The sequence below is a fragment of the Calidris pugnax genome, unplaced genomic scaffold (assembly GCF_001431845.1).
Source record: "Calidris pugnax isolate Ruff unplaced genomic scaffold, ASM143184v1 scaffold225, whole genome shotgun sequence".
Taxonomy (NCBI): Eukaryota; Metazoa; Chordata; class Aves; order Charadriiformes; family Scolopacidae; genus Calidris; species Calidris pugnax.
Window position 1 is genome coordinate 643,879 of NW_015091072.1, and position 23,337 is coordinate 667,215.

At 56.7% G+C, this 23,337-nt stretch overlaps 2 protein-coding genes across 6 annotated transcripts; both read left to right on the forward strand.

Annotated features, from left to right (window-relative positions):
• Positions 1 to 5,124: 5,124 nt before the first annotated feature.
• Positions 5,125 to 15,743, forward strand: LOC106896825 (intermediate filament family orphan 1-like; the record flags this gene model as incomplete). Its single annotated transcript, XM_014957083.1, has 8 exons — positions 5,125 to 5,798; positions 12,119 to 12,179; positions 12,270 to 12,365; positions 12,621 to 12,761; positions 13,719 to 13,879; positions 14,315 to 14,435; positions 15,155 to 15,247; positions 15,430 to 15,743. Coding segments are annotated over 8 exons (1,482 nt in total), but the record flags the coding sequence as incomplete, so codon positions are not given.
• An 838-nt stretch (positions 15,744 to 16,581) lies between these two features.
• On the forward strand, positions 16,582 to 22,089 carry LOC106896812 (intermediate filament family orphan 1-like). 5 transcript variants are annotated; one of them, XM_014957062.1, is made up of 9 exons: positions 16,582 to 17,151; positions 17,233 to 17,293; positions 17,384 to 17,479; positions 17,735 to 17,875; positions 18,809 to 18,993; positions 19,429 to 19,549; positions 20,272 to 20,361; positions 20,544 to 20,674; positions 21,302 to 22,089. In XM_014957062.1, exons 1-9 carry the CDS (start codon positions 17,084 to 17,086, stop codon positions 21,402 to 21,404), a joined length of 996 nt encoding a protein of 331 aa, XP_014812548.1. In that variant the 5' UTR covers positions 16,582 to 17,083; the 3' UTR covers positions 21,405 to 22,089. The 5 variants fall into 5 exon arrangements, with proteins under 5 accessions (XP_014812548.1, XP_014812550.1, XP_014812547.1 ...); XM_014957064.1 differs by having other exon boundaries at positions 18,833 to 18,993; XM_014957061.1 differs by having other exon boundaries at positions 16,585 to 17,151; positions 20,269 to 20,361.
• The last annotated feature ends 1,248 nt before the right edge of the window (positions 22,090 to 23,337 follow it).

Consider the following 23,337-nt stretch of genomic DNA (forward strand, 5'->3'; position numbering starts at 1 on the left):
ATCCACAGCTTCTCTGGGCAACCTGTTCCAGTGCCTCACCACCCTCACAGGAAAGAATTTCTTCCTAATATCTAATCTAAATCTCCCCTCTTCCAATTTAAAACCGTTACCCCTCGTCCTGTCACTGCACTTCCTGACAAAGAGTCCCTCCCCATCTCTCCTGTAGCTCCCTTCAGGTACTGGAAGGCTGCTATAAGGTCTCCCTGGAGCCTTCTCTTCTCCAGGCTGAACAACCCCAGCTCCCTCAGCCTGTCCTCATGGCAGAGGTGCTCCAGCCCTCTCTGATCATCAGGTTCTGTGTTAATGGCTGCCAGTGCAGTGGGAGAACTATCACGCACCCAGTAAGATCTTGAATTCAGTGGGGATTCTTCAAACCCTTTTCTCCAAACAGAGAGGAAGGAATTTATCGGAGAAGCCTTATCAGGGTGCAATTAAGGCCTGCCAGGCTCTGGAGTGCTGCCAGCTCACCTCTGCAAAGTGGGAGGGAGAGGTAGGATGCTGCGGAGGAAGGAAACTGAAGGCTTCTGGGGACAACAGTGCACCACAGAGAGAGAAGAGGCTCCAAGAGCAGTGCGGATCGGTCACTAATTCCAGTGATGTCATGTGCTGTAATGTCTGTTCCCTGCTGGCTGGGCAGCCCGCCGTTGCGTTGTCTCGTGTCAGGCTGTCTCCAGAGGAAGGGACTGAAACCCTGCTCTGCACATCTCGGGGACCTGGGTATAAAATTTAGACCCTTGAGCACGCGCTCTGCTGCACGTAACCCCATAGATACATACACTTTTCTAGGGACTGAGTCCACAAAGGACCACACTCACATCAGTAGGTTTTGCCACCCCCACTCCCCTCCCCAAAGCTGTCCATCCCTGCTAGGGAGGCTGTGGAGAGCCCCCAGAGAGGATGTCTCCTAGTCCCACCTGCCTGCTGTAGTCAATGGGGAATTGCTGGGAAGAGTAAGGTCAGTTAGGACCTTGCCTCTTGGCTGTAGCACCTGGAGGTGCCTTCTCATGCAAGACCTGGCTACAAAACTCCCTCCTGGACTGGTGTTTTGGATCTTTTTTTTAAAAGAAAATCCCTTCTGCCCTTTGCTGTTAGAAAGGGACATTTCTGTGCGTTGGTTAGTGTGGTGATCACCCAGCTTCTTTTGGCAGCTGCTCCTCCATGCCAATTTCTTCCCATTCACACCCAAATGTAGGCAGCCTACTCTGGGCTGCCGGCTTTGCTGGGCAGCGAGGTGCCCAAAAGTTGTGTGTTCATTGCAGCACCTGCCTCTGGTCGTGGACAGAAGCAATTTTAGGGGTCGGTTTCAGTGAAGCATCCTGGAAGTCGGAAGGCTTGGGGAGCTGACATCCCTGGAGGTGTTCAAAAGACAGGCTGATGTAGTGCTGGGAGGTATGGTTTAGTGATGGTGATGCTTCTTGTTTGTTGTGCGGGTGTCTATTTTTGTCAGTTAGGTTGATGGTTGGACAAGATGATCTTTAAGGTCCCTTCCGACCTAGAAGATTCTGTGAAATGTTCCAGCAGGGTGGTGCAAGGGAGAAGGTAACGCTGGGGTACTCAGAGGGAAGGAGGGATGAGAGGTGGGGTATACACACACCAATATAACCTACACCTTAAAAAAAAAGGGCCTCGAGGACAGCTGTGGAGCTAATTAGAAGAGGTTTCACCTCTGAAGCACCTTTGCAAGGAGGATGTGTTAGCAAGCGAGAGGTTCTGTGACCTGGGAGAGGGGGAGCATCTCAAACTGGCAATGGATGTTGGAGCTACGTGAATTCAAATGAGAGGCAAGGCACATGATTTTAATAGGTGATTAGCCACCTGGGGAATCTACTTTGATTTGCCTATAAAGGGTAAGGGTAGAGGCTCAATCTATTTTTACCATGCTGTCAGCAACTAGAGACACAGTCCAACACGAGTACCTGGCTTGAGCCACAAAATTTGCACTTTGTGTTCTCCAGGGGGTCAGAAAATGCAGCGCTTCTTTCTCAGAGTCTCAAAATCTGTGGAAGTAAGATAAATATCAGCACGCTTGTAAGTGCCTGGTTTTACATTAGCTATAGGTACAATTTTATGAGGTGTGGTGAGGTGTAGCAAGCAGTTCTGCATGTCAGCAGGGGGGTTCCAGCAGTCCCCACTGCTGAGCCTGAGCTGATAAACTCAGGGCAGGAGCTATGGGAGGGTCTGGAGAAGGTTTTGCTGAACCAAGAAGGGAAGATGAGGAGGAGGAGGAGCTGTTGTGCTGGGGTGAGGTTGAAACCAAGGGCCTAGAGGAGGAGCATTGTGGTCCCCTGGGTAGAAAGGATTGTTTCTAGGCTCTGGGCTTCCTCAGGAGTTACTAGAAGATGTTGGCCCTTTGCCCCAGCCATCTACTGTGTTAGGAGATATCCTTTATCCCAACAAGTATCCCAAGTAAGGGAAGCTAGGAAAAAAAAGGAGACTCCCTGCTGCCCTGTCCTCTCCAGGAGACAGCAGGCACGGTGGTGGGAAGAGGTGCTGGAGATGCTGGAAGCAGGACTGGCCCAGCACTAGGTCATATCACTGTGGCTTGGTGTAGCTGAGTCCTGAGAACCACCAAGGCTGGAGATCCCGCCACCTGCTCCAGTGCTGCGCTGGCCTTTTCCTGATGGATGGCGATGCCTTCCTCCGCTGGCATTCCATTAATCAGCTCTGCTGGCCAGCTTTCCCCAGCGGGACAGAAGCAGAGCTCAGGAACACGCTTGCTCCAGGGTTTGTGGTGTCGCTCGTGCCTGCGTTCCCCGCTGGCTGCAGGGGTGGCAAACAGGCTGGCAGGTATGGGGGGGTTAAAATTAGGGGTATGTGAGGGGGGAAAGGCAAAAAACCTGTGTTGCTGGACATGACAGCAGGCTCAGCTGAGATCTCAGAGGCAGCGATGGCTTCCAGGGCACGTGCTGGGAGGTCTCCAAGCAGGAGCTGCCACCGCTGCTTCGAAACTGCACTCATGAGACCCCACCTGGAATACTGTGTACAGCTTTGGAGTCCTCAACACAGAAAGGACATGGACCAGCTGGAACAGGTGCAGCGGAGGGCCACGAAGATGATCAGAGGGCTGGAGCACCTCTCCTGTGAAGACAGGCTGAGGGAGCTGGGATTGTTCAGCCTGGAGAAGAGAAGGCTCCAGGGAGACCTTATAGCGGCCTTTCAATATCTGAAGGGTGCCTATAGAAGAGCTGGGGAGGGACTCTTTGCCAGGAAGGGTAATGATAGGACAAGGGAAAACGGTTTTAAATTGGAAGAAAAAAAATTCAGATTAGATATCAGGAAGAAATTTTTTACTATGAGGGTGGTGAGACACTGGAACAGGTTGCCCAGGGAAGTTGTGGATGCCCCATCCCTGGAGGTGTTCAAGGCCAGGCTGGATGGGGCTTTGAGCAACCTGGTCTGGTGGGAGGTGTCCCTGCCCATGGCAGGGGGGTTGGAACTAGATGATCTTTGAGGTCCCTTCCAACACTAACCATTCTATGATTCTATGAAACAAGCTTCGTGACTGGGATCCCTCTTGTCCATCTGTCCTTCCCTTTTCCCTGCCTGTTTGTTGGGTAGTACTGCTGCTGGGCATGTGGCTGCCTACCAGCTGCTCATGCTGTTGCAGCTGAGGGTTTTTGGAAGGCAGGGATCTCCTAAGCACTTGAGGAAAGCCTTCCTGCCTTCCTCTGCCTTGACAAAAGCACTGCTCGCCACGGCTCAGCCTCTCCGTTCAGAGGCAGAGCAAGGGAAGGAAAAGAAGATGATAGAAGAAGGAAAATGCTAAAAAGGAGGTGACAGAAGGAAAGCTCATTTCATTTCCCACCCTAAGCACATATGGGAGGGACTGGAATCCAGTATTGACTTCTAACAGTCATGGGTGTGCCAGGCTGCTGATGGGAGAGGAGATGTTGTAAATGCAAATGGGGGCTGCTGTGGGGAGCCCAGAGTTGCAGGCAGGATGGGGGAGACAGGCAGATCACAGGAAGAAACCTGATGCTGGACACAGCAAGGCAACAGAAAGGAACAAATTTGATTAAGTCTGCTCCCAGGCAAGGGAATCAGAAGAGTGGAAAGGAACCCTGTAGGTCTGGAGAAGAGGCAGCAGGGGGGAAATGCAATAGGCAGATTCCTAGTCAAGACTAACGAAGCTGGCCATCCTCAGCGGGTCTGGGAAGCTTCTGGAAGCGTGGACTGCTCCATCCCCCCAGATCCCAAGGGAAGGGCTGCAGCACAGCACCCGGCTGGCGCCTGCCCACCTCCTGTGGCAGACAGAGCTCAGTGTGGCGTGGGTGCCGGGCACACTCAAGACCTGTTGCACACTCAGCCCTTGCTAAATGGGATGTGCTGAGATCTCGGAGGCTGGTCTGTGCCAGTGGAAGTCCTGGGGGAACTGGCCATGAGACAGCAAGGTAACACAGGTGCCCACACCCATCAATGTTTATGTATTGATCGATTGATCCCAGCAGATAAGGGGCATAAGGGACCACACCAGGCCTTCTGGCAGCATTGCCCGGGGGGGGGGGCTGTAGGAAAAGACCTAAGGAAGGCAGGAAACAAGACCCGGTGCCGCTTGGTGAACAATGAAGAGGGAAAATAAAGCCGGTCACAAGCCCAGCACGGTATTTGAGAGGCTGGCTGCCTCCACACCAACCTCCTCTGCCTCGCCATTGTCTGGCTCCCCGTGTGCGGGGGCTGCCTTAGGAGCTGGGGGGGCACAAGGAAGGATAACGCGGGGGCTCCGGGGGTGCAGAGGGGACGTTACACCGCTTTTAAAGGCGGCAGCACCTGGGAAAGCACTAAAAGCTATGGAAAAAAAAAATATATATATATATAAAAAAAGAGCACTAAAGGCTGTGCTGGGTTGATGAGATGACGGGAATCGGCGTCCGGCGGGATGCGGGAGAGAGGACCCTCCCCGGGGCTGCGGGAGGGATACCTCCGGACCGCCCGTCCTCCATCCCTTTGCGTCGGGGGGAGCCCCGAAAACCCGCCGGAGCGGGGCGGGGGGAAACCCAGCCGCCTCCCCCCGCACCCGGGGCGGGGGGCCGGGAGAGGAAAGGGGAGGTTTAGCTCCTTGTCCCCTCCTGTTTCTTCCTTGTCCCCTCCTCTGCCCGGGGCCGGGGGGGAGCGCCTCTCCCTCCCTCCCCGCCGCCGCGGCTGCCGGGCCCCGACCCGCCGCCGCCGCCCTCCGCTCCCCGCCCGGCTGAGCCCCTCGGGGTTGACCTGGCCGCCCCGCCGCCCACCGGCCCTTTCCCCGCGCCGCCCGCCGCCATGGCCCTCCGCAACGACCTGGGCTCCAACATCAGCGTCCTGAAGACGCTGAACCTGCGGTTCCGCTGCTTCCTGGCCAAGGTCCATGAGCTGGAGCGGCGCAACCGGCAGCTGGAGAAGCAGCTGCAGCAGGCGCTGGAGGAAGGAGGCCGGGGCCGAGGACCCCCGCGCCGCGACCAGGCGGTACAAACCGGCTTCGTCGGTCCCATCCGCACTTTGGGGCTGGGTTTGGGGTTGGGGTTGGGGCTGGGGCCGGCCCGGGCGCTGGGTTCCCCCGGTTGCCGTCCCGGTGCCCCCACCCAAGCGCAGCCGCCGCCTCCCCCCTTCCCGGCCGCCTCCCGCTTCATGCCCGGCACCATCTGGTCCTTCTCTCAAGCCCGACGGCTGGGCCCGGGACCGGAGACCACTTTGGTGCAAGGACCGGGGGTCTCCTGGGTCCACCCGGACGGGGTAGGGGTCCAGATCGACACCATCACCCCGGAGATCCGGGCCCTCTACAACGTGCTGGCCAAGGTGAAGAGGGAGCGGGACGAGTACAAGCGCAGGTGAGAAGGGGCGGCGGGGAGAGAGGGGTCCGTCCCCCCCGAGGGACCGCCACCGTCGCCGGGGTGGCTGCAGGGCTCTGCCCGGCCGTGCCAAGGGGAAGAGGGATCCTTCCCCTAACTTGCTGGGATCCCCCACCAGCGTGAGCTGTGGTTGTAAGGCAAAAAAACGTGGACCCCTGAAAGCATTCCTCTAAATCTGGGTCTCCTCACTCGCCTCCGGGTGCTTGAACTCTCCCTGGGGATGCTCCCCTGCGCCTTCCCCCCCCTCTTATCAACCCAGGGCGAGGGGCTAGACGTGCTTTTCCAAGCAGGGAAGAAATACCATGACTCCAAGAGGTGGTGTTTTAAAGGGGAGGGGGATCTGGAAGCACTTGGGAAGGAGAAGCAGCTGGAAAGTAGGTGAGGAAGGTGAACATGCAGCAGTGAGAGGGTTTGGGTGGGAAAAGGCTGCTGGAAGGAGGAAAACTCTCTGGCTGTGTCGGAAGGTGCTTAGAAGCCCCTCGGCAGTGCCACCAGCTCCCCTGGGCCTTTTCCCTCCCCAGCTCTCTCCCGGCCGGCGCCTCAGTGGGAACACCCCACTCCTCGGGGGCTTTCCTCCCCACCCAAAATAGCTGCGGCTCGGCATGTGCCTGGGAGAAGCTCAGCAGCTCGGCAAAGCTAATCTCTCGGGACAGTTCTTCTTTCCCCGTACGGGGCGGTCGCTGCCACCGCTCTCGCCTGGTGCCGGCGACACTTTTTTTGTCTGGGGCCAGTTTCCGAGGCTGCTCCCGGATCCACACGTAGGATGAGATCAGGCAGCGGGGGCTGGCGTCACTGGGGTGAGGGCGCGTGGCAGAGCGGGGCCGACACCACCCAACCGATTTATTTTGCGGAAGAAAAGTAACTTTACGATGCTCTAGAAGCACTTTGGAAAGTAAAGAGTTGTGTACCCAAAGGAGGAAAGTGGGGCGTGCTGCCCGCTGGAGCTGCCCCCCCCGACCTGTGCTTCACAGCTGTGGGCTCCGGTGTCAAGATCAAGGCTGGGGATCCAAGAGGACAGCTTATGTTTTTGGCTTTATAAGGCTTTGGCTGAGCAGATTTGCCCGTGGGGATGCTCTGAAGGCACCGAGCTGGACATGTGGGAAGAGGGAGGTGGCACCTCTCCTTTCCCACCGGTTGCTGCATGTCCCTAAAGCCTTTGATTATTAAGCCAAGGGGGGTTTGGTCGGGGTCCTTCTCCAGCTCCAGGCAGCTCTCCTTGCCTTGCGTTTTCGGATCAGATAGTGGGGAGCTGGACCCACCTTTTTTTGCCCAGAGGGCTCGAATCTCACCTGCTCGAAGCGGGTCAGCCAGAGGGGACCAAGTTGGGTTTGTGGGTGCTGCTGAAACTTTGGGAGGAAGGAGAGCTTCTCAGGGTTGTCCCGCTCTGGCAGGTGGGCTTTGGGGAAGGCTGGAAGGGGGGCGATGGAGGGAGTGGGGACACGCTGTGGGGCAGGCAGGGGGGCACCGTGGGCTGCTGCGGGCCAATGTTGTCGGTGGGAATCTATTTTTGGACTGTGTTACCAGGAGCTGGGGGAAAGCAAGACCCCACCCCCAGACCCTTTCCAGCACCGGGAACTTTCTGACGGGTGCAGCCAGGTCCCAAAGAGGGGGACGGGACAGGAGGATCCCATTTCCACACCCTTCCCCAGGCTGAGGGCTGACACCAACATCCCCTGGGAGCAGAGACCTCCCTGCCATGGCGGGCTCTGATCTGCCATGGGGACAAGTGCGGTCAGTGTCATCCCTTGCCACCTGCCTGGGGGCAGAGGGGAGAGACTGTGTTAACACAGGGATTCCTGCTTCTCTGACCCGTGGCTTTGGGTGCTTGAGGTTGTGTTTTCTTCAAGGCATCGTTGCCACCATGCACCCCCATGGCACTCAGAGCAGTGGAGCAGGAGGAGCTTCTCTCTGGATGTGCAGGGCCTGAAATTCAACTCTGGGATCGAGGAGGGCTGGGGGGGCAACAGGGAGGGATGAGAGGAGATGCAGCAGCAGGAGAGCGGCTCGCAGGAGCTGCACTCGGGAGGAGCAGGCTGAGACTAGGTGGCCTGGAGAGGGGCAAAGGGTGCCTGCAAGTAGGGTACAGACCCACCAAGTGCTGGGGATCCGAGAGCCTCATCAAGGAGGAGGGCTGGGGGGGCAACAGGGAGGGATGAGAGGAGATGCAGCAGCAGGAGAGCGGCTCGCAGGAGCTGCACTCGGGAGGAGCAGGCTGAGACTAGGTGGCCTGGAGAGGGGCAAAGGGTGCCTGCGAGTAGGGTACAGACCCACCAAGTGCTGGGGATCCGAGAGCCTCATCAGGTTCTTGCTGTCTGCTATCTGTTTTCCCAAGTAGTTTTTACCTTGGATGCTGCAAAGGTAACCCTGGAGGTGTGGGGTGAGCAGTGTTGTGGGAGTCACAGAATGGTTTGGGCTGGAAGGGACCTTTCAGGATCGTGTAGTTCAACCCCCTGCCATGGGGTCTCACTAGATGAAGTTGCTCAAAGCCCTGACCTTGAATGCTTCCAATGATGGGGCACCCACAACTTAGTTCTTGCTGTCTGCTACATCCATTTTCCCAAGTAGTTTTTGCCTGGGATGCTGCGAAGGTAACCCTGGAGGTGTGGGGTGAGCAGTGTTGTGGGAGTCACAGAATGGTTTGGGCTGGAAGGGACCTTTCAGGATCGTGTAGTTCAACCCCCTGCCATGGGGTCTCACTAGATGAAGTTGCTCAAAGCCCTGACCTTGAATGCTTCCAATGATGGGGCACCCACAACTTCTATGGGCAACCCGCTCCAAGTGTCTTACCACCCTCATCATAAAAAAAATTCTTCTTTATGTCCAATCTAAATCTACCCCATGGTTTAAAACCGTGGCTCCTTGTCCTGTCACTACAGGCCCTGGTAACGGTTTAAAACCATGGCTCCTTGTCCTGTGACTACAGGCCCTGGTAAAAAGTCTCTCCTCATCCTTCTTATAAGCCTCCTTTATGGATGGAAAGGCCGAAAGAAGGTATTTTCTTGTTGTAATTGCCCTCCGAGGCTGCGGACCAGGCTGCAGGGCATTCACCATGAAGGTGAAGCTCAAACATGGCCAGAGGGGGAAACTTGCAGTCCCTGGGCAGCCCAGAGGATGCCCCGCAGCACCCGTGTGTCGTGCAGGGTGAGGACACCCCAGTGCCTTTTGCAGTAAACAGGAGTTTTAAAGAGATGGGTGGTGGTTGTTTATTTTGCTAAGTGAACTTCTGGAGGGGACACACCGGGAGGAGGGGGAAGGTCTGTAGGGACAGCACTGCACCGTGTCACCTCCCCAGCTTTGGGAAGGTTGCCCCATAGCCAGCAAAGGAGATAAGTGGGGTCTGCCTGATGCTGGGACCCTCTTACCTTCGCTTCTCTGCCTTCTCCTGCACAGCACCTGTGTGTCGTGCAGGGTAAGGGCACCCCGATGCCTTTTGCAGTAAACAGGAGTTTTAAAGAGATGGGGGTGGTGGTTTATTTTGCTAAGTGAACTTCTGGAGGGGACACACCGGGAGGAGGGGGAAGGTCTGTAGGGACAGCACTGCACCGTGTCACCTCCCCAGCTTTGGGAAGGTTGCCCCATAGCCAGCAAAGGAGATAAGTGGGGTCTGCCTGATGCTGGGACCCTCTTACCTTCGCTTCTCTGCCTTCTCCTGCCTTTCAGCCTTTGGGAGCCCTTCTCCCCTGGGCGTGTGTGGGGTTGTGTGGGGCAGCCTTGCTTCCAGCCGGCGGTGACCTGGCAGCGGGTGCCGTGCCGCGCCGCAGGCAGGTTATTATTAGGAGTGGTGCATTGCAGGAGGGAGCAGGGAAGAAGGAGCCAGGCAGGAGGTGAGCAGGAGAGGGGGTTCCTAAGGGATGGGCACGCAGATTTCATCACTTAAGGGGCGAACCCCTGTGGCCTCCTGCCTTTAAATCAGCGTTTCAGCTGGTCTGTCCTCCTCTTCCCTAGCATCGGCGTGAAATTAATTCTTCCGAGGATTTTCAGCTGTGCTTTACTTCCCCAGGGAGTCCGGGCTCTATAGAGACCCGGAGGGAGGCGGGGACTAAAAAACAGAGGACACACCACGCCGAGAAAGATGCTGAAAATTTTTTCTTGTGGTGGAAGGCGTTTTTCTCCCCGGGGAGGGAGGCCTTGTTTGAATAGTTCCCATATAAGGGCAATTCTACCTTTTAACTTTCTCCTTCCCGCTCTCTTCGTCTTCCTCTTCCCTCAAAGGGATGGGAACCCCCCTTGACTCCCCTTCCGTAGCTGCAGGATGGAGCCAACACCAACACGAGGACTGCACATTTTCTCCCTGTTTTGAGTAAAGGCGAAGTGTTGCCAAGTTTAAGAGCCTAGAAATTCATAAGCCAGGACTTCTCCCACGTCAGCACGTTGTCTTGATACCCTGCAATAACAAGTGTGAGGGCTTTTCATGTGCCTTCTGGTCTCCTAGACTTTGGAATTCATTTTTCAAACTCGGTGTGAGTAAGCCAGAGGAGATTTTTTTCACGCCCTCGTGCAGGGTCACAGCGCTTGTGTTGTTGCTTGCAAGCATTAAATAGAAACCGGAGACCACAGCACCCAGGGCAGGGCCCAGCTCTGGTTGCTTTCCCGGAGAAATCCCGCTTTCTCAGAGAAATCTGGCTCTCCCAGAAGAGCTAGGAGCCGGGTAAGAATGCAGCAAGCCCTGCCCCGTGCCGCACCGCCGTGCCGTGCCTGCCAACCCCTCTGCAGTATGGGGTAGCCATTTAGCAAAGAGCAGTACAGCCTGGTGGCCTCCCAGCAGACTGTGGCCGGGGCCAACACCGCAGCGTTGCCCAAGACGATGATCTCATGGCAGTGAAATATAATATAATAATTGCCAGGTGACGTGTCTTTGTATAGCAAGGCCGGGCACCTTGCAGCTCAGCTTTTTGCACAGCTGCAGAGCCTGACACAGTGCCCACTGTCCAACCTGGCATAAATCGCGATCCTGCTTCCTCAAAGGACAAAACAATGGGGTTGTTTTTTTTAATCCAACTTGTTACACAGCAGTACAGCTGAGGAGACTTCTAGCCCATGCCTGGGTAGCGTAGCCCAGCGCAGGGAAGTCCTCTGCATTGGTACAGGCAGAAGAATCACAGAATGGTAGGTTGGAAGGGATCTTTGGACATCATCTAGTCCACCACCCCCCAACCCCAGCCAAAGCAGGTTCACCTAGAGCGGGCTGGTCAGGAATCTGATCAATTTGGGGGGATCTGGTCAATGCTTATAAATACTTAAAGGGAAGGTGTCAAGAGGATGTGACTGGTCTTTTTTCAGTGGTGGCCAGGGATAGTACAAGAGGAGACAGGCACAAACTTGAATATAAGAAGTTCCACCTAAACATGAGGAGGAACTTCTTTACTTTGAGGGTGGCAGAGCCCTGGAACAGGCTGCTCAGGGAGGTGGTAGAGTCTCCTTCTCTGGAGACATTCAAAACACGCCTGGAAAAGTTCCTGTGCAACCTGTTCAAGGTGGACCTGCTTTGGCAGGTGGGGTGAACTAGATGGTCTCCGGAGGTCCCTTCCAACCCCATGTGATTCTGTGAATGCATCCAGGTGGGTTTTATGTATCTCCAGAGCAGGAGAATCCACGACCTCTCTGGGCAGTCTGTTCCAGTGCTGTGCCACCTTCAAAGTAAAGAAGTTTTCCTTATGTTGAGATGGAACTTCCTGCGTTCCAGTTTGTGCCCATTGCTCTTTGTCCTGTCCCTGGGCACCACTGAAAAGAGCCTGGGCCCATGTTGGTGCACATCATGGCCGCTCATGTCCTAACATGGTCAGCATGTAGCATGGTTATGATGCATATGGAGACAACTCTGCAACATATGCAATCCCGTTATTGAGTGTTGGAGCTTCAGACCAGGACAGGAGCTGAACCTAATGTGACCCAAGGCGAAGGGGGTCTCGGGGGTGGGTGGAGAGGGGCTGGTTGGGCTGCATCAGACCATGGACCAGCCCCAGTGTGGCAGGGCGTGCAACGCAGCTGCTGCCTGGAGCCTTCGGTTGGTGTCCCCAGCTCCCCCCGTGGCAGAGCAGGCAGCCAGCCCGTGGCCAGGGCAGCAGGGAGCGTGGTGGGGCAGGGTTTGTGGCTGGAGGGGGGAGGACCGACAAGAGTTTGGCAGCTGCCGTCATCTGGAAACAAGCGGCGATGCATTCCTGGGCACGTTCTCCTTCCCACCCCGGTGCCGTCATCACCCCCTCTTGGATAGCTTTGGGGTGAGCAGCTGCTGCTCCCCCCTCTCCCACAGCCGGCCAGGCGAGGCTGGTGGGATCTGACCAGGGTGTTTGTCTCCCTAGATGGGAAGAGGAGTACACGGTGCGTGTCCAGCTCCAGGACCGAGTGACTGAGCTGCAGGAGGTGAGCATCACTGTCCCCCCTCCCCTTCCCCTGCACCCCAGTTGCCCCACACTGACACTGATTTGCCTGTTTTCCTCTTCCCTGGGGCAGGAAGCCCAGGAGGCTGAAGCCTGCCAGGAGGAGCTGGCCATGAAGGTGGAGCAGCTCAAGGCAGAGCTTGTCGTCTTCAAGGGGCTGATGAGCAATGTGAGTTCCTAACCCCTCTCTGACCTGGTAGCAGTGTCCTACTGAGTGGTGGGGCTGCGTAGAAAGGAACTGCTGTTCCTTGGCGGGGTATGTCCAGCACAGAGGTTGTCTCTCAGGGTTGGTCCAGGGTGCAGTGAGCAAAGCGTGGCTGCAGATGCAGCCCTGCAGCACAGGAGGGAATGTGGGGGCTCTGGTTGCCGTTTGCCTTGCCTCATCCTCCTTCTTTGTCCCCCTCCTTTGGCACCGTGGGTTCAGAACATCACAGAGCTGGACACCAAGATCCAGGAGAAGGCCATGAAGGTGGACATGGACATCTGCCGCCGCATCGACATCACTGCCAAGCTGTGCGACGTGGCGCAGCAGCGGAACTGCGAGGACATGATCAAGATGTTTCAGGTGAGAAATGTTTGCTGCTGCCCCAGGCTCAGCTGCTGGCTCTGGGGAGGAGAGTTCCCAAAGGAGGTAGAAGAGACAACACCAGCCCCTTGCCAGGGGAGACGCTTGGTCACCCTCACCCTTATTCCTTGCGGTCCCTTGCTCTCTGTCTCTCTCTTGAGAAGACCAGGCAAAAGGGCATGGAGAGGAGGTGGAAAGCTCCAGATGTTGCTTTGGGTGTCGAGAGTCCCCTCAACCTCTCGCTGATCTGTTGTGTTGGGCCCGGGGACCCCACAGTGGTAGGGGAGCAGCTGCAGGAGGGAGACAAGTTGCCTGAGTGTCTGTCTCTAATTCCATCTCTCTCCTTCCCCTTCCCCTCTCCGTCATCTTCTCTCTGTCTCTCTTCTCTTTCTGTGTCTCTCTTCTCTTTCTGGATGTCACTGCCTTTCTGTCTCGCTCTCTTTGTCCCCACAGAAGCAACTGGTTAGTTCCATTCAGTTGAGAAAGTGTATAAATTTTAAACTTTCTATAAATAAGGTCGGACTGTAAATATTGACATATTTCACCTTTTTCAGCCTCTTGTCTCTTTTTTCCTGTTTCTGTCGCTGTGTTTCCCTGTCTCTGGACTGGGGTGGTGGGCGATTTGAGTTTTTTCTGCAGTAAAACCGCGTTGTTTTTTTTTTTTCCTCATCAGATTCACAGACTCCATCTTTAGTTGCTTAGTTTTAATTTTAGAAAATGCTAAGACCATGTTTTATCCATTGCACCATCTTTAACCTGATCATAATGAGCCCATCTCTCTCTCTCTCTCTCTCTCTTGCTTTCTTCCTTCCTTCCTTTCTTTCTCTCTCTTTCTCTCTTTTCCCCACCTTTTCTGTCCCTCCACCGTTCCTTCCCCCTCCATCTCCTCCCAACTCCCTGCTCCCCACCTCGGACCCGGCCTCGTTTCTGTAGTCTCTGCACTTGTCTCCCGTTAAGGTCCCAGCCTCGGTGGGGCGGAAGCGGGAGAGGAAGCAGGTCAGCGACGAAGATACCTCGCTGTCGGAGAGCGATGCCTCCCGAAAACCTGAAGAGGAAGAGGAGGACGAGACCACGGCCATGAGTATCAATGAGGAAATGCAGAGGATGCTGAACCAGCTGTGAGTGCGGCCGCTCCGCACCTCTGCCGCCGGCACCAGGCTCCCTGCCAGCACCCGGGGTGGGGAGGACAAGGGTGGGCTCTCCTTCCCCGGGGGAAGGGGTGAGATGGGAGCTGCTGCTGCAGGGTGCTTACACCCTGGCATCTGTGGCACGGTGGGGCTGCCCCCCTGGGATGCCTGAGCCCACCCGAGTTGTAGGTGGGAGTCGATCCAGCTCCCCTTTCTGCTTTTTGGGAGCCACTGCCTGAATTCGCGGGGGCTCCTGACTCTTTCCCCAGCCCCTTCCCCACCAGCCGTTGGGTTTGGGCACACTTGAGCTCACCCAACCAAACCTCCAAAAGCTGCAGCCCTGCAAGGCTTTCGGCACTGGCACAGCCCCCCCTGCCCCCCAGATTTTTGCTGCTGGGTGCTGATACGCTGTTCCCTTGCCCCCAGGAGGGAGTATGACTTTGAGGATGACTGTGACAGCCTCACGTGGGAGGAGACAGAAGAAACGCTGCTCCTCTGGGAGGACTTCTCCGGATACGCCATTGCAGCCGCGGAGGTGCAGGGGGAGGTAAAGGTGGTGTCAGGTCCCCTCGGGGATCCAGCCCTGGGTTGGGACACTCGGCCTGGGAGCCTGGGAAGATGCTTCCTCAACGACCAGACTTCAGCCTCTCCATCCCTTGCAGACCTGTACAGATGCTTCCCTCCAGCCACCCCTATGTAAATATGTTACTACATCCTCACAAAGGTCTCCTTGTTAGACAGACCAAAGTCCTCCAGCCTGAAAGGCATGTGGAGGGCACAGCCCGCACATGTGTGGAGAGGTGCCGTTTCCAGCTGCAGCCCTCCCACAAGAGAAGACCTCCTCTGGCTGGGCTGGGCTCTGGTGGTCCCTTGTTTGGGCTCTCCAGCCCACCTGCCCACTGTGCAGCAACATTGCCCAAACAGAGGCCTCAATGTCTGGCCAAAGGCCCTGCCATCCTGCATCTTTGGCCCTCAGCAATCCCCCTGGAGACATGTTGCACTTGGGGACAGTCTGCACTCTCCAAAGCTTCTGTGCATTGCAGGGCTTGTTCTGGGCTGACGTGCTCATTGCCCAGTGGGGTGAGTCCTGGGTCTCTACCCCGTGTTGGAAGGACTGACTTGTGCCTTATTTGTCACTCAGACTACACTGCTCGTGTTTCTTCCTCTTTTCCTGGTGCTGCCAGTTCTTTCTCTGGTTTCTCTCTTTGGTTCCCCATATTGGACATCTTACCTGCTTCTAAACGTGCCGTCTGCTCTCCCCAACAGCAGGACGACAGCCTGGAGAAGGTGATCAAGGACACAGAGTCGCTGTTCAAGAGCCGTGAGAAGGAGTACCAGGAAACCATCGACCAAATAGAGGTGGGAGGAGGAAGTGGGGAGGACATGGCACGGAAGGGGGGTGAAATGGGGGAGTGGGTCCCTGGGGAAGGGAGATACCATGCTGGTGCAGGTCATTGGTGGGGGTCATTGGGGGGTGGCAGCATTGGGTATGACCATGCTCTGAGCCTTGGGCTCATCTCTGCACTGTTTCCCTTGTGCAGCTGGAGCTGGCCACGGCCAAGAACGACATGAACCGGCACCTGCACGAATACATGGAAATGTGCAGCATGAAGCGGGGCTTGGATGTGCAGATGGAGACTTGCCGGCGGCTCATCACGCAGTCTGGGGACAGGTGAGCTTGAGGTGGGACACCCGTGCTCTGGGCATGGACTGGAGCCAGGGCAGTGGTGAGTGGGAGCTGAAGCACGGGGTAGTGCTCCTGCCCTGCCCTGGTGTGGCATGGAGTAGAGGGCAGTTCCCAGAGGCTGTTGGACTCCTGGTGATCAGCCTCCACGCAGGCCATGGTGCTACCTCTGCAGAAGGTGAGCTGCACACAGGAGTGATTTTTGACGGGTGAAGCCAAACACCCCTGATGGAGAGTGGAGCTGCCATTGTGCAGCAACATCGTATAGGTCCCCACAGGCATGTGGAGCCAGAGTGGCTCCAGGCTGGGGACCTTTGTGGTGGGCTTTCATTGACCCCTAGCCTCACATGCCTTGGCAGCGTCCCACTCTGGGCAGACTCCTCTGGCATCTCCCCCAGCATTGCTTCATGCTCTGGACCTCTCAGCTGAGTGTCATCTGGGACATCCTTCCCAACACCCAGGGATTCCCATGGACCCACACGTGCCCCAGGGGAGCGAGAGGGACACTTCACCAACCCCAGCCAAAGCAGGTTCACCTAGAGCGGGCTGGTCAGGAATCTGATCAATTTGGGGGGATCTGGTCAATGCTTATAAATACTTAAAGGGAAGGTGTCAAGAGGATGTGACTGGTCTTTTTTCAGTGGTGGCCAGGGATAGTACAAGAGGAGACAGGCACAAACTTGAATATAAGAAGTTCCACCTAAACATGAGGAGGAACTTCTTTACTTTGAGGGTGGCAGAGCCCTGGAACAGGCTGCTCAGGGAGGTGGTAGAGTCTCCTTCTCTGGAGACATTCAAAACACGCCTGGAAAAGTTCCTGTGCAACCTGTTCAAGGTGGACCTGCTTTGGCAGGTGGGGTGAACTAGATGGTCTCCGGAGGTCCCTTCCAACCCCATGTGATTCTGTGAATGCATCCAGGTGGGTTTTATGTATCTCCAGAGCAGGAGAATCCACGACCTCTCTGGGCAGTCTGTTCCAGTGCTGTGCCACCTTCAAAGTAAAGAAGTTTTCCTTATGTTGAGATGGAACTTCCTGCGTTCCAGTTTGTGCCCATTGCTCTTTGTCCTGTCCCTGGGCACCACTGAAAAGAGCCTGGGCCCATGTTGGTGCACATCATGGCCGCTCATGTCCTAACATGGTCAGCATGTAGCATGGTTATGATGCATATGGAGACAACTCTGCAACATATGCAATCCCGTTATTGAGTGTTGGAGCTTCAGACCAGGACAGGAGCTGAACCTAATGTGACCCAAGGCGAAGGGGGTCTCGGGGGTGGGTGGAGAGGGGCTGGTTGGGCTGCATCAGACCATGGACCAGCCCCAGTGTGGCAGGGCGTGCAACGCAGCTGCTGCCTGGAGCCTTCGGTTGGTGTCCCCAGCTCCCCCCGTGGCAGAGCAGGCAGCCAGCCCGTGGCCAGGGCAGCAGGGAGCGTGGTGGGGCAGGGTTTGTGGCTGGAGGGGGGAGGACCGACAAGAGTTTGGCAGCTGCCGTCATCTGGAAACAAGCGGCGATGCATTCCTGGGCACGTTCTCCTTCCCACCCCGGTGCCGTCATCACCCCCTCTTGGATAGCTTTGGGGTGAGCAGCTGCTGCTCCCCCCTCTCCCACAGCCGGCCAGGCGAGGCTGGTGGGATCTGACCAGGGTGTTTGTCTCCCTAGATGGGAAGAGGAGTACACGGTGCGTGTCCAGCTCCAGGACCGAGTGACTGAGCTGCAGGAGGTGAGCATCACTGTCCCCCCTCCCCTTCCCCTGCACCCCAGTTGCCCCACACTGACACTGATTTGCCTGTTTTCCTCTTCCCTGGGGCAGGAAGCCCAGGAGGCTGAAGCCTGCCAGGAGGAGCTGGCCATGAAGGTGGAGCAGCTCAAGGCAGAGCTTGTCGTCTTCAAGGGGCTGATGAGCAATGTGAGTTCCTAACCCCTCTCTGACCTGGTAGCAGTGTCCTACTGAGTGGTGGGGCTGCGTAGAAAGGAACTGCTGTTCCTTGGCGGGGTATGTCCAGCACAGAGGTTGTCTCTCAGGGTTGGTCCAGGGTGCAGTGAGCAAAGCGTGGCTGCAGATGCAGCCCTGCAGCACAGGAGGGAATGTGGGGGCTCTGGTTGCCGTTTGCCTTGCCTCATCCTCCTTCTTTGTCCCCCTCCTTTGGCACCGTGGGTTCAGAACATCACAGAGCTGGACACCAAGATCCAGGAGAAGGCCATGAAGGTGGACATGGACATCTGCCGCCGCATCGACATCACTGCCAAGCTGTGCGACGTGGCGCAGCAGCGGAACTGCGAGGACATGATCAAGATGTTTCAGGTGAGAAATGTTTGCTGCTGCCCCAGGCTCAGCTGCTGGCTCTGGGGAGGAGAGTTCCCAAAGGAGGTAGAAGAGACAACACCAGCCCCTTGCCAGGGGAGACGCTTGGTCACCCTCACCCTTATTCCTTGCGGTCCCTTGCTCTCTGTCTCTCTCTTGAGAAGACCAGGCAAAAGGGCATGGAGAGGAGGTGGAAAGCTCCAGATGTTGCTTTGGGTGTCGAGAGTCCCCTCAACCTCTCGCTGATCTGTTGTGTTGGGCCCGGGGACCCCACAGTGGTAGGGGAGCAGCTGCAGGAGGGAGACAAGTTGCCTGAGTGTCTGTCTCTAATTCCATCTCTCTCCTTCCCCTTCCCCTCTCCGTCATCTTCTCTCTGTCTCTCTTCTCTTTCTGTGTCTCTCTTCTCTTTCTGGATGTCACTGCCTTTCTGTCTCGCTCTCTTTGTCCCCACAGAAGCAACTGGTTAGTTCCATTCAGTTGAGAAAGTGTATAAATTTTAAACTTTCTATAAATAAGGTCGGACTGTAAATATTGACATATTTCACCTTTTTCAGCCTCTTGTCTCTTTTTTCCTGTTTCTGTCGCTGTGTTTCCCTGTCTCTGGACTGGGGTGGTGGGCGATTTGAGTTTTTTCTGCAGTAAAACCGCGTTGTTTTTTTTTTTTCCTCATCAGATTCACAGACTCCATCTTTAGTTGCTTAGTTTTAATTTTAGAAAATGCTAAGACCATGTTTTATCCATTGCACCATCTTTAACCTGATCATAATGAGCCCATCTCTCTCTCTCTCTCTCTCTCTTGCTTTCTTCCTTCCTTCCTTTCTTTCTCTCTCTTTCTCTCTTTTCCCCACCTTTTCTGTCCCTCCACCGTTCCTTCCCCCTCCATCTCCTCCCAACTCCCTGCTCCCCACCTCGGACCCGGCCTCGTTTCTGTAGTCTCTGCACTTGTCTCCCGTTAAGGTCCCAGCCTCGGTGGGGCGGAAGCGGGAGAGGAAGCAGGTCAGCGACGAAGATACCTCGCTGTCGGAGAGCGATGCCTCCCGAAAACCTGAAGAGGAAGAGGAGGACGAGACCACGGCCATGAGTATCAATGAGGAAATGCAGAGGATGCTGAACCAGCTGTGAGTGCGGCCGCTCCGCACCTCTGCCGCCGGCACCAGGCTCCCTGCCAGCACCCGGGGTGGGGAGGACAAGGGTGGGCTCTCCTTCCCCGGGGGAAGGGGTGAGATGGGAGCTGCTGCTGCAGGGTGCTTACACCCTGGCATCTGTGGCACGGTGGGGCTGCCCCCCTGGGATGCCTGAGCCCACCCGAGTTGTAGGTGGGAGTCGATCCAGCTCCCCTTTCTGCTTTTTGGGAGCCACTGCCTGAATTCGCGGGGGCTCCTGACTCTTTCCCCAGCCCCTTCCCCACCAGCCGTTGGGTTTGGGCACACTCAAGCTCACCCAACCAAACCTCCAAAAGCTGCAGCCCTGCAAGGCTTTCGGCACTGGCACAGCCCCCCCTGCCCCCCAGATTTTTGCTGCTGGGTGCTGATACGCTGTTCCCTTGCCCCCAGGAGGGAGTATGACTTTGAGGATGACTGTGACAGCCTCACGTGGGAGGAGACAGAAGAAACGCTGCTCCTCTGGGAGGACTTCTCCGGATACGCCATTGCAGCCGCGGAGGTGCAGGGGGAGGTAAAGGTGGTGTCAGGTCCCCTCGGGGATCCAGCCCTGGGTTGGGACACTCGGCCTGGGAGCCTGGGAAGATGCTTCCTCAACGACCAGACTTCAGCCTCTCCATCCCTTGCAGACCTGTACAGATGCTTCCCTCCAGCCACCCCTATGTAAATATGTTACTACATCCTCACAAAGGTCTCCTTGTTAGACAGACCAAAGTCCTCCAGCCTGAAAGGCATGTGGAGGGCACAGCCCGCACATGTGTGGAGAGGTGCCGTTTCCAGCTGCAGCCCTCCCACAAGAGAAGACCTCCTCTGGCTGGGCTGGGCTCTGGTGGTCCCTTGTTTGGGCTCTCCAGCCCACCTGCCCACTGTGCAGCAACATTGCCCAAACAGAGGCCTCAATGTCTGGCCAAAGGCCCTGCCATCCTGCATCTTTGGCCCTCAGCAATCCCCCTGGAGACATGTTGCACTTGGGGACAGTCTGCACTCTCCAAAGCTTCTGTGCATTGCAGGGCTTGTTCTGGGCTGACGTGCTCATTGCCCAGTGGGGTGAGTCCTGGGTCTCTACCCCGTGTTGGAAGGACTGACTTGTGCCTTATTTGTCACTCAGACTACACTGCTCGTGTTTCTTCCTCTTTTCCTGGTGCTGCCAGTTCTTTCTCTGGTTTCTCTCTTTGGTTCCCCATATCGGACATCTTACCTGCTTCTAAACGTGCCGTCTGCTCTCCCCAACAGCAGGACGACAGCCTGGAGAAGGTGATCAAGGACACAGAGTCGCTGTTCAAGAGCCGTGAGAAGGAGTACCAGGAAACCATCGACCAAATAGAGGTGGGAGGAGGAAGTGGGGAGGACATGGCACGGAAGGGGGGTGAAATGGGGGAGTGGGTCCCTGGGGAAGGGAGATACCATGCTGGTGCAGGTCATTGGTGGGGGTCATTGGGGGGTGGCAGCATTGGGTATGACCATGCTCTGAGCCTTGGGCTCATCTCTGCACTGTTTCCCTTGTGCAGCTGGAGCTGGCCACGGCCAAGAACGACATGAACCGGCACCTGCACGAATACATGGAAATGTGCAGCATGAAGCGGGGCTTGGATGTGCAGATGGAGACTTGCCGGCGGCTCATCACGCAGTCTGGGGACAGGTGAGCTTGAGGTGGGACACCCGTGCTCTGGGCATGGACTGGAGCCAGGGCAGTGGTGAGTGGGAGCTGAAGCACGGGGTAGTGCTCCTGCCCTGCCCTGGTGTGGCATGGAGTAGAGGGCAGTTCCCAGAGGCTGTTGGACTCCTGGTGATCAGCCTCCACGCAGGCCATGGTGCTACCTCTGCAGAAGGTGAGCTGCACACAGGAGTGATTTTTGACGGGTGAAGCCAAACACCCCTGATGGAGAGTGGAGCTGCCATTGTGCAGCAACATCGTATAGGTCCCCACAGGCATGTGGAGCCAGAGTGGCTCCAGGCTGGGGACCTTTGTGGTGGGCTTTCATTGACCCCTAGCCTCACATGCCTTGGCAGCGTCCCACTCTGGGCAGACTCCTCTGGCATCTCCCCCAGCATTGCTTCATGCTCTGGACCTCTCAGCTGAGTGTCATCTGGGACATCCTTCCCAACACCCAGGGATTCCCATGGACCCACACGTGCCCCAGGGGAGCGAGAGGGACACTTCAGCTTCTCTCCTCCTTGCTCTGCTGTCCCCTGCCTACACCAAACCAGGGCCTTTCCCTCCTCCTCGATGGTCCTCTGACCGCTGCCCTTTTGATATTCTCTGCAGAAAGTCTCCTGCCTTCACCCCGGCCTCCAACAGCGAGTCGGCCCCGAACGAGGAGAGCGAAGAGTCCGACCGCGACCCTCCCAGTGATGCTTCCATCAGATAATGAGGGGAGGCCCCGCTCTCTCGGACCCCCGTCCTGGCACGGAGGGGGTGGCTGAGCCGCTCCTGGGAGAGACTGTCAGGGACGTGGAGCCACCGGTAAAACGTCTGTCGCCCAGGCTCACCTCCCCTTTTGGGGTGCTTGGCAGATCCCGCACCCCACTGCCACCGGATATCCTGCAAATGGGAATAGCTAGATGATAGGCCCGAGGGCCCTTCCTTGCCAGCCTCCAGCCCCTTCTCTATTCCCTTCCCCTGCTTTGGTTAAACCGTGGTTGGGGCAGAGAGGCTCCAAACCTGCCATGGGTGGCGTTCTCCAGGGGAGAACCCTGGGGAACCCCCCTCAGATCCACCTCCTCTAGCTGCCTCCGTCCTGGTACGCTTGACCTGCCCTCCCTGCACCGCGCAGAGCCCAACAAGAGCCGTACCTCCTTGCAAACTGGACCTGACACTGGTGCCAACTGGACCGAGCCCTGGGGGCTCCCTCTCTGTCCTTGCTGCTGGCCGGGTGCCCGGCTAGTCCCCGTGCCACGCCGGGTACCCCGAACCGCCCCCAGCCTTGGCCTCCTCCGGGGCGGGGGGCCGAGTCCCGCTCACCGTGCACTTTGCTTTGCCGCTCGTCGGCAGCGCGCTCACGTCTGTGTTACGGGGGCGAGGGGTCATTAAACGGGACAGATTCCTTTTCTACAGCTTCGCCGGGTGTGGGCTCTCTCTCTGCTGCCGTGGGCGCCGTGTGACTCGAGGCGAGGGAGGATGTCTTCTGCTGGAACCCCAAGCCCACGTCGATGGGACAGTCTCGTCCTGTGGATGTGCCGGATGGGGCTGGGAGATGGGACAGTGGTGAGATCCCTCTTCTGGGAGCCACCGGTCCTCGATGGGTCATGCGTAGCACCAGTGCTGCGTGGGCTACCTCGTTCTTAACCTTGGGGCATCATCACTTCTTCACTGTAAGGGTGATGGAGCACTGGAACAGGTTGCCCAGGGAGGTGGTTGAGGCCCCTTCCCTGGAGATGTTCAAGGAGAGGCTCGACAAGGCCCTGGGCAACCTGGTCTAGTTGGGGGTGTCCCTGCTGACTGCGGGGAGGTCGGACTAGATGACCTTTGGAGGTCCCTTCCGGCCTGGGCAATTCTATGACTATGACTCTATGACTATCAATGCTGAGGCTGAGGGATTGGAAAGGTCTTGGGGAAGGCCGTGGGGAAAATGAAGCCAAACATGGCTCGCATCTGGCAGACCTTCCTCTCCCAGAGTCTGGCCTCCTCTGCCATGACAGCTTTCTACCAGGGCATCCCAGAGCATCTTCTCACCTGCCCCTAGCCCCATGTCCAACCCTGGCGTAACCGTAGTGGGCGGTTCCCCTGTCCCACCATCTATCTCTTGTGACATTTGCCTGGGTGGCCACTGCATGTGACAGGAGGCCAGGGCCCAGCAGGGTGGCAGGAAGGGGTGAGCAGATTGCTGAGAGACAGTGTTTTGCAGGGCAGTGGACACAGGTGAGTCAAATCCAGAGAAAAATGCTTCTCACAAAAGTTCCTGAAGGGAGGAGAGAGTAGATGGCGGTAGAGTTTTTGCATCCATCTCTAAGAGTAGGTAAGGTAGATAAAATGGGGGCTGGGGGATGCCATCGTTTCTGTCTATGGGATTCTGTCCGTGGTGCATCTGAGGGTTGGCATCTGGGCAGGGTGAAGTCCTCTGCCTGCGAGATGTTTAGTTTGAGGAAGAGGAGACTGAGGGGTGACCTTGTCACTCCCTACAGCTACTTGAAAGGACATTGTAGAGAGGTTGGTGCTGGTCTCTTCTCACAGGTAATTAGTGATAGAACAAGAGGGAATGGATTCAAGCTGCAACAGAGTAGGTTTAGACTGGACATTAGGATGAAATTCTTCACAGAAAGAGTGGTCAGATGCTGGAATAGGCTGCCCAGGGAGGTGGTTGA

Excerpts from the sequence above, each read along its gene's own strand:
- LOC106896812 (XM_014957061.1), top strand. The coding sequence starts at position 17,084 with ATGCATTCCTGGGCACGTTCTCCTTCCCACCCCGGTGCCGTCATCACC. Across the intron at positions 17,480-17,734 it reads TCAAGGGGCTGATGAGCAAT|AACATCACAGAGCTGGACAC; the intron begins GTGAGTTCCTAA and ends CCGTGGGTTCAG. Across the intron at positions 17,876-18,808 it reads ACATGATCAAGATGTTTCAG|TCTCTGCACTTGTCTCCCGT; the intron begins GTGAGAAATGTT and ends TCGTTTCTGTAG.